This window comes from Simochromis diagramma, unplaced genomic scaffold (assembly GCF_900408965.1).
Source record: "Simochromis diagramma unplaced genomic scaffold, fSimDia1.1 OVJJ01000483.1, whole genome shotgun sequence".
NCBI lineage: Eukaryota > Metazoa > Chordata > Actinopteri > Cichliformes > Cichlidae > Simochromis > Simochromis diagramma.
The window spans coordinates 1,621,830-1,636,007 of NW_024386835.1; the positions used below are offsets into that span (position 1 = coordinate 1,621,830).

A 14,178-nucleotide genomic window follows, 5' to 3' on the forward strand; every position below is an offset into this window, starting at 1 on the left:
AAAATGTGTTTGTTGTCAGTTTGCTTTTTATATATCTTATCGAGATGCCTTATATCGCCCTGCCTTCCTGTTATGACTTTATTGCATATCAGCTTTCCGTCCTTTTTTTCTCCTGATCACTTCCCCCTTCAGCTGTATATTTGTCAGCCATAGTTTGTTCTAAAATTGACATCAGCCTCTCACTGCTGAATCAATGGGCTCCTCTGAAGAAGCTATATAAATTCACCTCTAATGATCTAGCTTAGCCTTTAAGTGGAACGACTTCTGAGTGGAATCCAGAGGGGTGCCAAATGTCAGAGTGCCGGTTTCATGTGCAAATTCATATTAATTATCTCTAGAACATCAGTGGAGGGGTGGCAGCGGCCACCTGCTTTGATTTTATAGTTCAGCCTTTACTATAGTGAAGGAGGAAGAAAGTGTGTGGGGTGAATTTCAGTTGTGAACAGCATGTGTTTTTCAGGGCCGTGACGGGGAGAAAGGAGACCGTGGTCCTTCTGGGCCTTTAGGCTCCCCTGGTCCCCCAGGAGCACCTGGATTACCTGGCAGCATTGGTCCTCCTGGTCAGGTGCGAGTGAAGCCAACATGTGAAAAATAGCAAAGTTAATTTGGCGTTTTGAATGAAACGGGATGTTCCCCTTTCTCAGGTTGTGTATGTGAAAGGAGCTGAAGCGACACAAATCCCAGGTCCACAGGGGCCCCCAGGAACACCCGTAAGTGTGCATCACCATTCTTATTGCCGCTGTTGGTGCTGCTGAAAGTAAATTGAGCATCTTTTAGTTAGATTCTTTTAGCTTATTTATTGGAGAAATATATATTTTTAAAGAGAATAAGTGGCAGTCAAATAATTATTACTGTCCACTATATTCTATGTATGTTGCTCTTGTCATTCCCAAAACCATGAGCCACCAACATCTGCAAGCAGCAGTTATGTGTGTCATATCTACACAAGTTGCTGTTTGTTAGCTGCCAGGGTGTCATCATTTTTGTGTCCCCGTTTTCCTTTCAGGGTGTCCCAGGAATCCCTGGAGCTGCAGGAACCAGAGTAAGTTGTAGTTTCGAGATGTTTTTTCTTTTTTTTCTGGGCTTTTTTGTATTAACTGGTGTCCTGCTTCTGTAGCTGAAACAGGAAGTGAATGGAAATGTGATTCTATGTAACAGCAGCTACAGGTCAAGTCTTTCACCTTCTATTCTTATGAGAACTCATTACACCTCAAGACTCTTTAGTTGGCATATGACATTCACAGTCCTCTTTGAACAATTAACTTACCTTTTAGTTAGCAAGTATAAATTTGGAGTACTTTGAACTAACATGTTATTAAAGCTGAATAATAACAACTCACACACACACTCTAACACCAAAGTTACATTACTAAAGAAATAAGCCCTGCTTTTTTTTCCATTTCTGGAGTACTTTTTCTTGCACAAAAGAAAGATTGCAAAGATCTAAGAATCATTTTACTGTGATGCCGTTATTATTATGTGCAGTTTATTGTGATGATATTGCAGTGCGATTCCCCCCTCACCCTCATTGGTATTTCTCTTTTTTTCTTTTTTGTTTTCAGGGAGAGCGAGGTCTGCCTGGCCTGAAAGGTGAAACTGTAAGTGAAACATTCAGTGAAAATGTGACATCGAGGGTCCACTTTTTTTTTGACTCCTTCATATCTTGTTATGTTTAGGGAGACCCAGGAGAGGATGGAGCACCTGGCAAACCCGGGACGTCAGTGGTAAGACATCAGCACATTGCCTGTCATGTAATTGTCAGTTGTCAGTATTTTACATTTCTACATCTCGGTTTAATAATGTCTCCGTGTTTCCTGCCAGGATGTACAGAAAGCTCTGGCAGGCTTTGGTATTCAGGTAGGTGGACTCCTCAGCTGACTAACTCGATTTGAACACGATTTCTTTTGGCTTTCACTTGCATGGATGGATGGATGGAATAATGGGGAAAAAATGCAATTATCTAAACAGTCTTAAAATCAGCACTTACTCTTGCTTCTGTTATAGCTTATAGAGAAGAACATTTCCTGCAAATGTATGCAAAGTGTTATATTTCCCACTTTGTTCTTGCAAATGTCATCATACTATTTATGTCTGGCCTTGTTTCAGCAGCTCATTTAGTCCAGTAAATGTAGGCATGAGTCTTTCATTTATTATGCACATACACCTGCTTATATATTTTAGAATTATGCCTGGCAGGTTAAAGTGACACTGTTTATGAGCAGTTTTTGAGCTGCTGGGATGAATTCTAAATGACTGGTTTTATCTGGGGATTAAAACATTTTGCAGATGGGCATCTGCTGCTGAAAGTTATAAAGCTTTTCCGTTTTGGATTTCTGCTCCACACAGGTGTCTGATCTGAAGGAGGTTATGGACAGCAAGGACACACTTTCAGAGAAAGGTGAAAAGGGAGATAAGGGTGAGCCTGGACAGAGAGGACCATCTGGAGCAGATGTAAGTGTGACTAAGCATCTTCGAGGATTAAAGTGAAAAGACAAAATGATGTGAAGACTTCCAGTCAGATAGAATGAAGCATCTTGCTTGGATTTTTTCTTTAGAGTGTAATTAATCGAATGGAATTGATAGAGAAATCGTTTTTTATTCTGGTTTTGCCCTAGGGTGCTCGTGGTTTTCCTGGAGAGAGGGGCGGCAAAGGAGACGCAGGGGACCGAGGACCTGTGGGACCAGCGGGGCCTCCAGGAAGAGCCATTGTCGAACGAGGGTCAGAGGGACCTGCGGGGCCTGCTGGGGAGCCTGGCAAGCCAGGGATACCAGGTCTTCCTGGACGAGCTGGGGAACTAGGAGAGGCAGGAAGGCCAGGAGATAAGGTGGAGAGGAGAGTTGGGCAAACAAATGGGGTCTCTTTTTGTGGCATCACACTGATGACATTGTATATTTGTTTTTTAGGGGGAAAGAGGAGAGAAAGGTGACAGAGGAGATTCTGTGAGTCCTCTTATTAGGTTGATGGTTTCATTTCTTCTTTTAGTAAATTTCCTGGTTCTTGTAGTTAACTGATAGTTTGTTCTGTTTCTCAGGGTCGGGATGGATTAACAGGACCAGCTGGCCCGCCAGGTCAAAAGGTAAAATAGTTTTAATTATTGTTGTGATAAGATATTCAGTAAATGTAGAGTAAAAAAAGGATTCACAGATATGTATATGATTATGGTTTATAGGGAGAATCTGCTGACTCAGTCCTGGTTGGGTCTCCTGGGGCTAGAGGCCCTCCTGGAGTATCTGGGTTGAAGGGAGAACCTGGTGCTACAGGACCGTCAGGACCTAAAGGAGACCGCGTAAGATTTACGCATATTACACACATCTTGTGTCATGTCACATCGTATGTGTCTTAATATGAATAAACAATTGGAATGCGCCTTACAGGGTTTCGTGGGACCTCGAGGTGATAAAGGTGAGAGAGGAGAGCCAGGAGAAAAAGGTCGTGATGGCTCACAGGTGAGCTGCCTCTCAAATGGAGCCTTGATTAAAATATTTTGTTACTCTAATCATGAACTCAAAATGTGTTTTAAATATTCTGACTACCACCTCCTGCTTGTTAGGAAGATCAGTGATGAAAAGATGTGATCCTAACATCTGTCCACTAAATATTACACTATTGAAGGCTGCTGGTTGGCTTAGCTTAGTGCAAAGACTGTAAGCATGGGGAAACAGTTAGTCAAGCTATGTCTAAAGCTAATAAAATTTCTCTTCCGCCTCCTTAAATTCCCACTAATTAAAACATTGTTTCTTGTTTATCTTGCAAAACTGAAACGTAAAGATGACCTGTTGTGTTCATATTTGTTGATGTTCAGCTAAATTGCGTTAAGAAAATTTGCTGTACAGGTATTCTTCGAAAGTGTTATTCAGTCTAATATAAAACTATTATGATACTATTATGAGATTTGTCAGCATACAGATGTGTGGCTTGCAATTGCAGGGAACACCAGGAGAGACTGGAAAACCGGGCCAGGATGGGAAACCGGTAAGTGGACTGCTCCCTGCGGGATGTGTGGCAGAGGTTTCTGAAAGTTAACTTGACTCTTACAACACTGTACTTTCAAATTGTCATAGTGAAACCGATATAGCATTGATTTTGTAAATATGTATTCTAAACATTAATTTCAGCTGACTTGGTAAGTGTGTGTATTTCCTTATATCACTGATAATCATTCACAGACATAATGAGCCTATAATCTATTGTTTTCAAAGTATGTAACAAGTAGGAACCACATCTCTACAAAGAACACATTAAAGTTTCATCTTTTTTCCCCAAAACACACTTTGGGGAAATTCTGTAAGTCATGGTTATCATCAGTCATGGTAAAACCAAGGAAAGATAAAGGAAAATATTCCTCACACTTTTTGTTTTCCTTCCCTGCGTGTCTGAGCAGGGTTCAACAGGGCCTGCTGGTCCTCGAGGCCAACCAGTGAGTAACCAGTAACACAGTCTGCTTCTTTTAGGCTTGATCTGCAGAGTTAAAGCTGCAGGCTGGCTGCAAGTTCAAAGCCAACGGAGCTGTTTCCCTCCTTGGGCCGAGGCTTCGTAGATCCTTAGGCAATAACCACGTGCAGCTGTGCGACTAACGCCTCACTCTTTAACTTTCTCTCTCTACCTGTGTGCGTCTTATCTATGTCCATTTCCTTTTGTGTGTGTTGTTCGTTTCCCCTTTTTCGTCACTGTTCTCCACCCACCTGTCCCCCCCTCCCTCCTGTCATCCACTTTCCTTTGTCTGTCATTTCTCCAGGGCTTCCCTGGGTTCCCAGGAGTTCTAGGCAGACCGGTAGGTTCTCTGCTGATGGCTGGCATGCTTGAGCTTTTGGGGAAATAGGTGTAAAAGGTTTGGAGAATCTGTCCTTGTAGTATCAGATATAATTAGGATTCGACCAAAACTGATAAGACGCTGATGGGCAATAGCTTACAAAGCAAGCAGGGTAAAAAATAAAGCATGATTTAACACCAGGAGCACAACCTGTCATTGGGATGCACTCATTGTCATGTACCTCCCAGGCAAATTTCACCTCTTTAATCTTAATTCATTCTTATTAGAATCATGATTCTGGGAGCTGAGGTCTGGGATAAGAGTCAGACCTCGAACTGTTCCTCATGAAATGTCCAAAAGGATCTGTGTCAAACTCAAGGACTACATTTTGAAGCAAAAAATTTAAATGTGTAAAATACCATAAATTTGTTAGACGAGATGAAAGCAAGTCGGCTGACATCCTCAGCCGCAGCTCTTATGTACAGTAGTGTGGGGAATACTAAACTGGGTGCACTCCAGAAAGTACGGTTGATGATTCGCTCGAATCTGCTTATCATGCATGCAGCTGTGCCTGATGTCTGTTGTTTGCTTATCCCTTGCACAGTGCTGTTTTTTCAGAGCTTACCATGCAAGTGTCTCCTTGTTGACATTTCAGATAATCTGTTTGTATTGTTCTACCTGTTGTCCATCAATTAAGTGCTTGTATTTTATGTTTCCTATAGAGACATGTACATATGACAATATTTATCATTCTAAGTTGTAGATTTTTGGGTACAGAAAAAGTGTGCACCTTTTTAAGTACTCAATTTTTCTAAACATATTTATGCATAAATATGTTGCCTAAAGGAATAGTTCTACATTTTGAAAATGAAAGTTATTTGCTTGCTTCCTGGGAGTTGACTGTATACAAAAATTGATCTAGCCAAAGTCTTTCTTTCCCACTGTCTCCAAGTTTTTACTCATCTGTTTGCTGGAGTTTTCTCTGTATTATTGTAGGGTCTTTACCTTACAATATGAAGCAGCTTAAGCGAGTGTTGTTGTGATACATAAATAAAATTGAATTGAATGAGAGGGTGAAGTTATCAGCTGATGCTAGCTTGCTTGGTAAGCAAGATGATCTATAGATTGCATGGGTACAAAAAAGGTAGTATATGTAAAAGCATGCGTCAAACACTGGGGCAGACTTTTAGCCTCTTTAAGCCTGAATAAAAATTTTAATAAGTAAGTTATATTAAAAAATTAGTTCATTACATTATTATGACAACTAAAATTAGCTTTAAAGGCTACCATTTTTTTAAATTATCTGTAGATTTTATCATTTTAACATGTATGGGGTTTTTAACCTTTAAATCTGAAGCCTCAGTTTTAGGATTTTTCTTTTTAAGTGATCATTTTTTTACCTAAGGATTGATGGATATAAAATGCAGTTAATAGATAGCTGCTAATCATTGTTAATATACAAATATATATAGAAATAAAATGTCTATGTACTCAATTTTGGAACCTGCCTCAGTTTTGTGTTTCATAAGCTTAACCTTTGGCGTCATTTTTCAGCTCTGGATTTTGCTACTCAGAGTTGGATGAAAACATCACTTTGTTACATATAAAGCTACTGCCAGTAGTCAGTTAACTTAGAGTTAAAGACTTGAAACAGACACCTCAAAAATACATAAACTCATTAGCTGATCTGTACACAGTTTAATATTCACTCATTTGGTTGTTTTTTGGAGCGGTCAAATGCAGAATTGCTTGTTTCTGTATCAGTGATCATCTCACTGGGACTGCTGTGAATGGAAACTCCTAGCAGAAAGTTATATTTAGCGACCGACAGACACGGCTGACATTCTTACATAACTCTCAGGAACAAAGCCATTTAGCTTTTAAAAATGTAAAAAAAAAACAAAATTCCTTTAGCATGTGGCCTGTGTGCAGATGTTCAATTTTTTATGTGACTTTGTGACTTTGCTTATAGGGAAACCCAGGAGAGCCAGGCATTATGGGGCCGACTGTAAGTATGACAAACATGTCACACACATTCAAAGACTCTTATTAACAGTTACCAACGTTGATGATGTGTTTTTAACAGGGTCCCATGGGTCCCGCTGGGCTGCCAGGTCCACCCGGTGTAAAGGTGAGTTCACTACATTATCAAAACTTTAGTGTACAACAAGTAGATTTTTGTTTGTTTGTTTGTTTGTTTATCAAACTCATAAAACTTTTGTTTTTTACAGGGTAATCAAGGAGAAGCAGGTGTTGGTGTACAGGTATAAACATTTTTACATCTTATATAAAATGCATTAAATTTCTCCGGGACCGAATAATATAACAATGTGCACAGTTGTGATGTACAACAGATAACCCTGTGAGTTTATTTCTCATCTCTGCAGGGTCCTCCTGGTGCACAGGGGAGCACAGGTCTGCCAGGACCAGCAGGTCCCCCAGGAGCTGTGGTATGTGTTCCCACAAATCATAACTTCTCAGCAGGGGAAAATAATTCTGTCATGTTTTCTCGTGAAATTCATTTAAAGTCTCACGGTGTGTATCAAAATGTGTTCCTTCGTACCACTGTAATTTTTTTCTCCCTGCAGGGTCCACAGGGGCCTCCGGGACTGCCAGGGCAGGTGGTGCGTATTTGGTCTTAATCCTGCTGCGGCTGCAATGTGTCACACAGTGAGGAAATGTAAACGTGAAAAAAAAGTCTTGACCCTCAGGCAGTTTTGTTGTAGCTGAAAATAGGGAGGTGATTAACTGAAAATGCCAAAACATCTGTACCAAGATTTTGCTGACAGCTTGAGCTGCATAAGGTTTTTTGGGATATCAGACCCTTCTTTCTTTTTTGGGGATATATCAACATTTCTACCATTATTATTTCTGGTTTTCTCACACATCCACTGCTGGATTTGTGTAATATGTTGACTATTGTAGACTAAATATATTAAAATGTGAAGCGCTTTTTTATAACCTGAAAATAAGTGCTGGCATACTTTGATAAGAAAATCAAGCAAAATAGATGTAAGTTCATTTATCTGGCATTGTGTGCATTATTTAGAGTCTTATTGTGTAGACCATAACTGATCAATGATGTAAAGATGTGAATTTAACACAGGCATCGATTCAGATTTTGAATGAGTAAATGATCTTCAGTGTGAGAGTGATAAACACATTCACATATGTTAAGGCATTTCTGCTCCTCAGGGTGAAGCAGGCAAACCTGGTGTTCCTGGAAGAGATGGGGTGCCTGGCAAAGAAGGAATACATGGATTACCAGGAAAGCAGGTTTGAGTTTATGTCATATTGCTCACCGGTGGCAGCACTATTAAGTGTTTTTTTTCTCAGTGTTAACATTGTGTAATTTGTTCCTCAGGGCATTGCAGGACCTCCAGGCCAGGCTGGCCTGAAGGGGGAGCAGGGAGACAGCGGGTCTCCAGGGAAGGTGAGCAGATGTTGCGTCTAGCGAGCAATCTCTTTCTAAGAGACACAGAAAATGCAGCTAGTTTTTTGGTTGTTTTTATCGGATATAATCCAAGCTACAGAATGGTTTGTTGTATGAAGTAATAATTTTAAAAAGTATAGCGTTATTATTAGATTGAAGAGCTTTTATCTGACACCAGGGGTTCTATTCTGAGTCCTTCTTTAGGAGCAGTAAATGGTAAATGGACTGGTAGTTACACAATGCGTTTCTACTCGGTTGAACACAGTCTCATTCACAGAGCACCTTTTTTTTCTACGCCTAAGTACTTTTCTAACATTCAGACACAATCTCACACTCCAATGGAGAGAACTCAGGGTTCAATATCTTCCCCAACAATACTTTGTCATGTGGACCGGAGTCAGGGAGTCGACCCATTGGAAGGCTGATCCACCAACTTTCCAATAATTCGATGACCCGCTGTACCATCTTAGCCACAGCTGCATCTTAAAGCATGAACCTTAGCCCCAGTGGGTTCCAGATGTGTTCCCCTGTAAGTCCACTCTTCTTAAAGAGAAACTGGAGTACTACTGTTTTATTTGTAGATGATAGCCATGATGCTGAGATGGTTTAATTATGCTGACTGGCAATGTGACACATGAGGATAATCTAAGAATTTAATATGGAAAAGGTTTGATTGAGAGCCAGTATATTGTCAGAGCAATTGGAGAATTTTGGGGTCGTTGGAACTGGAAACTGTAATTCATGAGGTCAAACACAGTCATAAATTGTGTTGTGGAGTAATGCCAGATAAATGTGGACCTGCTCTCATTTCTGTCTGAACACATTTCTGCCTCTGCATATTTAAACAGTCAGGCCAACTGTGCTCTTCTGACCTTGGACATTTTGAGCTGTTTGGAGTGGTCAATAATTCCCGAATAGGTGAAACACAAAGCAGTATCTCTGGGGTGTTAAAAAAGTCTTTTTTGAGTATTTAATCTTAATTTCTCTCTAAGACCCCATGTGTTTTATTTTACAGTAGGCCGTGTCTCCAGTTTATGCTTTCCTATAATAAACTGGATATGGTGGGACTTTATGGTAATAGAAGAATTCAAGCTTCCTGTGCAAAGTGTCAGCTGTGTTAATCTGTTATATGACTAAACATCCCTGCACAAAAATGTTCTCATCATTATAAATTAAATCCTTAACAGATAGTCTCCAGACCCTATTGTAAGTATTGTATGTTTGCAGTCGTTTTCCAGCTGAATGGATGACACAGACCTATACCTCTGCATTCATCCTTTTGCTTTCATCAGCATTAGAATCCTTGATGAATTCCAGTGTGCCACATCTATTGGCAGCTCTCAATGCTGAAGGCCAGGCTTTAACACAACCACCATGGCTGACAGATGGGTTCACATGCGTTAGGTCAAATGCCATTCCTTTTTTATGTGCACTGTCTGTCACTTTAAAGTTAATTTGTTTTTGTTTTTTTATTGATCCATAGATTTTTGTTCCACAGTTTTATTGTTTTTCGATTGGGAAATGAAACCCTGTGTGAAGTAAGACATCTTTGTATACCAGGAGTTTATTATTGACTTGTTGGGCAGTTGCTGTGCCTTGTAGTTTATTCTATTTTAACCACTAATATAATGATAAACCTAATCAAAAATGATCATGCTCAAACAGCTGTGCTGGATGAACATTGGTATACTGTTAACGAATGATGGGAGACATCTGTTAAAGGGGATTGTTTGGCTTCCTTGTGTTGATTCTGTCAGTGAGGATGGAAATTAAGCCAAATTCTTGCAGATGAAAACTAAAAATGACAGAGAAGGACACTTACATAATGTTCCCTGTTAACTGCTTCTTACATTATCACATTTTCCACACTTTAATGTGACTTGAGGTTTTATTACTGATGGTTTGATGGATTCTTTTAAAAATTTCTAATAAAGAAAAAACAGTGTACATTAATAGTTTTAATTGTGGCATAAGCTCTAATTAAACTTTTTGTAATGAATTTCCTCCAATTCAGTCTCAGCAAATCTGATTTGTATTTATGGCAGGCTGTTTGCCACCCTTTATAAGGGGTTTACATTAACATAGTGTACAGTCTAGAATGAAGTGTGTGTTACAGTGCTGGAATTAACTAATTTGTTTTTAAGAACAATACCAGCTGCTTGTTTTTTCAATTTTTGAAACGCAGTGTTTCAAAATTCTGAGTTACCCTATATTTTAAAACATAATTTGGTTCTGTTCATTTAATCTCGGGACGCAAACATTCAGGCAAACGTAAACTATTACAATGCCACATGCTTTTCAAGCCCATTAACTTGGAGCTTCTTTAACAAAAGACATTATAAGATAAGATAAGATAAGTCTTTATTGTCGTTGCACAGTCATTCATAGTACAGTAGTACAATGAAATTGGAAAACTGTCCTACGTCGACACTACATATAACACAACACAACCCGATACGACACATCACAGCGCAACACAAACAACACAACACAGTATAATAACTTATATTATATATAATAAAAAGAAGAATAAGTGTATTTGTATTGCACACTGTTATTATTGCACATTAATTGTTATTGCAACTTGTTATAAATATAAATATTATTATTGTTACTGTTTTTACCATTGTTACCCCGCCCCCCCAAAAAAAAGTCCAGGTAGGTAAGAGAAAGAGATAAGATAGAACTTTATTAATCCCTCGGGTGGGTTCCTCTGGGAAATTCGATTTCCAAAAAAGCACAGCACCTGGTTGACCAAGCACAGAAGTTACAGAGTTACAGAATATTTTTTATATATATATATATATATATATATATATATATATATATATATATATATATATATATATATATATATATATATATATATATATATATTAGGGGTGCAACGATACACAAAATTCACGGTTCGGTTCGATACTTTGGTGTCACGGTTCGATATTTTTTCGATACAAAAAAAATGTTCATGCCTTTTTAATTTGTCATTTATTAAAATTATAAATATATATTTTAACTCAAAAGTACAGTTTTTAAATTTAACCCTAACCCTCGCGTTTTTTATTTTGACAGCGAATGCGCACCTGCGGACCACTTATGTGCAGCCCTGGTTATTTAGCTCGTCATATTGCAGCCACAGAAATTCTTTTGTCCATGAAACCATAAAGCTGCACTTTCTTTTTGCCTTATAGTCTCATTTGTCATAACTTCTCCGTTTTGTGGTAAGCTTTTCTTTGGCTGTCACTTCTTCACCCCGACCTGTCTTATTTGGCTCAGCAGAACTAAAATATATATACTGCTGCTTTTACACATGGACTCACATAAGCTCAGCGATTCTCTGCGCGATCAACCTCTCACATGTTTAAGCTTGCTGCGGGAGATTTCACTTGTCATGTTTGCATAGTAAGCTAACGATTAATAAGACGATGTCAGAGGAATTGGTGCACAAATTATCATCACTCACAGATCAGTGCTGTCGCTCTCTATACACAGTTCGCACGATTGCAAAGTGAAAGCAAAAAAACAAGCGCAAATTCAAACGCGATTTCAATATGTCACATATTGACAGTGGCTCACCGATGCCAATGACATAATTACCCAGCTACATTTCTGAAAGAATGCAAAAGCATTGACATATATTTTCCTTCCTACAATAGCCCGACGGGCAGGGTAGCCCGTCTGAAAAAAATCGCTAGCCCCAGGACGTCGGGCTAGCGATTTTGCGAGCCCTGTATCTGATTGAGGAATCACTCATCTTTGGAAAAGAGAGTTTATTACAGAGAAATGTCTCTTTCCAAAATAAAAGCTATACTATCCGCTTCTTCTGGGCTATATTCTCAGCAGCATAAGGAGAATCATGTGCTAACAGCTGTCTAAATGACTCGGCTAAAGTTAGTAGCATGCTTGTTGTTTTTGTCTTTGCACTAGGATGATGTCGGCGTAAATGTGCAGTCATATTCGTTGTGTTTCCACTAGTGCTTTCAGGTTAATCTCGTTGAAATGACCTTAACGCCACAACACGGCAAATCTCCGTTAACGAGCTACCGCCGATCGCCCCGTGCATGGGGCTAGACGGCCAACACGTTAACGAGCTAACTGCGCTAACACACTAGTTCCCACCCATGTAATTAAGCATTGCGTGGCACATCCAACATACTGTTTTACTTTAGTCCATGACTCGCTTACCTTCAGGGTCATACGTCACATGAAAACCAAAATAATTCCAAACGCCAGATCTGAATGAGAGTGGGGGAGGTCCATCTTGCAAGGAGAGCTTAACTTCTGTCTTGCTAGCTTGCCCTGCGCTCTTCCTTCTGACTATGCTGTCTGTGTTGAGCGCTCAGTGGATCTGCGCTCGACAGTGCAGCCTAGGCGGAGTAGTCGAACGCAGATTCACTGAGCGCTCAACACAGACAGCATCGTCAGAAGGAAAGTTGATAAAATAAATTACAAATGTTGTATTGTTCGATACATATGCGTACCGAACCGAAAGCACTGTATCGAACGGTTTCAATATCGATACGAATATCGTTGCACCCCTAATAAATAAATAAATATATATATATATATATATATATATATATATATATATATATATATATATATATATATATATATATATATATATATCTCTCTCTCAGCTGGATAGCGTAGTGGTTAGACTACACGCCTTTGGAGCAGAGGATCGCAAGTTCGATTCCTGCCTGGGGCGTCTGTATCCAGTAAGGGTCCTAAGGCTAGACCCCCTATGCTAAGCAAGCCTACCGCAGACATGAGCGAGACAGATAAATATGAAGGCATGCCGGCTCGGACGTCGCCCGGATCAACAAGGTCCGCGTCAGGTGTTGAGGAACCAGGGCACCCTGACGAAAAGTGGGCTACTGGAACAAGAAGGCATCGGTGGGCAAGAGACGAAAACAGGGCGTTGTTGGAATGCTACTACGCAAGTAACCCCAGCGGAAGGGGCTACATGAATAGGATGATGGACCTATGGATTCTCCGATACCCAACATCCACAATGACGGCGAAACAACTAGTAGCTCAGTGTTCCAACATTCGAAAGAAGGGACTGCTCTCACAGCTAGAGATTGACGAGGTACAACACAAATGCTACGGCAAGGAGGAGTCAGGACGCCAGGTCAGGGGGGAGATATCATCACCCCCACCTGAGATTGGGTACATAGCCCCAAGTGCGATAGGAGAAGGATTGTTGAGTGCGAGAGGAACTGACCTGAAAAATAGGATCATGGCCAAGCTTGAAACCTGGATCCCCCGTAGCCGGTTACCAAGATTACGTGAAGTACCCTCAGAAGGGCTGCTAGATGATGTTAATGCAGCACTACGGACAATACCTACAACCATGATTACCGACACTAACAAGCTGATCTACACTACGGCAGCAGTGATCAGTGAGATGCTTGGCTACAAGTTGAACAGCCACAAGGGGCAGTACCCTCCATGGAGAAGGAGGCTAGAGGGCAAGATCAAAGTAGCACGGAGGGAGGTTAGCCAACTAACGGAGTTGCAGAAAGGTGCGACAAAGAAGGTGCATAAGAAATACAGCAAGCTGTCCATACCTGAGGCCTTGGAAACTGCCAAGCAAAGACTCACAGCCTTGGCCAGCCGCTTGAGGAGGTACACCAGAGAGATCGAAGGCAGGAGAATAAACCAGCTGTTCTCCACAGAACCAGCAAAGGTGTACTCTCAGTGGCAAGGGAACAATAATAATAAGAGAACAGCACCACCAAGGCTGGAGACGGAGCAATACTGGAAGAGCATATGGGAGAAGGACGCAACCCATAACGGCAATGCTCAGTGGCTAGTGGATCTGAGGGCAGACCACAGCGACCTCCCTGAACAGGGTCCAGTAACCATCACAGTGGCAGATATCCAAGAAAGGGTCTCCAGTATGAAGAGTTGGACAGCACCAGGGCCCGACATGGTTCATGCCTACTGGCTAAAGAAGCTGACTGCACTCCACGAGCGTCTGGCAGCACA

The 14,178-nt window shown here is 40.5% G+C and overlaps 1 protein-coding gene across 5 annotated transcripts in view; it reads left to right on the plus strand.

Moving 5' to 3' along the window:
* The window catches only part of col7a1 (collagen, type VII, alpha 1), a 70,323-nt gene that overhangs the window by 29,973 nt on the left and 26,172 nt on the right, over positions 1-14,178 (plus strand). For 4 of the 5 annotated variants that reach the window (XM_040028722.1, XM_040028721.1, XM_040028718.1 and 1 more), the window contains 21 exons: positions 461-565; positions 645-710; positions 1,007-1,042; positions 1,563-1,598; positions 1,677-1,724; positions 1,822-1,857; positions 2,347-2,451; positions 2,616-2,825; positions 2,905-2,940; positions 3,033-3,077; positions 3,171-3,287; positions 3,376-3,447; positions 3,929-3,973; positions 4,383-4,418; positions 6,724-6,759; positions 6,838-6,882; positions 6,983-7,015; positions 7,139-7,201; positions 7,340-7,375; positions 7,947-8,027; positions 8,116-8,184. In XM_040028722.1, the coding sequence (XP_039884656.1) occupies positions 461-565; positions 645-710; positions 1,007-1,042; positions 1,563-1,598; positions 1,677-1,724; positions 1,822-1,857; positions 2,347-2,451; positions 2,616-2,825; positions 2,905-2,940; positions 3,033-3,077; positions 3,171-3,287; positions 3,376-3,447; positions 3,929-3,973; positions 4,383-4,418; positions 6,724-6,759; positions 6,838-6,882; positions 6,983-7,015; positions 7,139-7,201; positions 7,340-7,375; positions 7,947-8,027; positions 8,116-8,184 (1,356 nt within the window). Of the gene's footprint in view, positions 1-460; positions 566-644; positions 711-1,006; positions 1,043-1,562; positions 1,599-1,676; positions 1,725-1,821; positions 1,858-2,346; positions 2,452-2,615; positions 2,826-2,904; positions 2,941-3,032; positions 3,078-3,170; positions 3,288-3,375; positions 3,448-3,928; positions 3,974-4,382; positions 4,419-4,736; positions 4,773-6,723; positions 6,760-6,837; positions 6,883-6,982; positions 7,016-7,138; positions 7,202-7,339; positions 7,376-7,946; positions 8,028-8,115; positions 8,185-14,178 lie in introns of all 5 variants that reach the window. The other variant, XM_040028719.1, reaches the window with a different exon arrangement.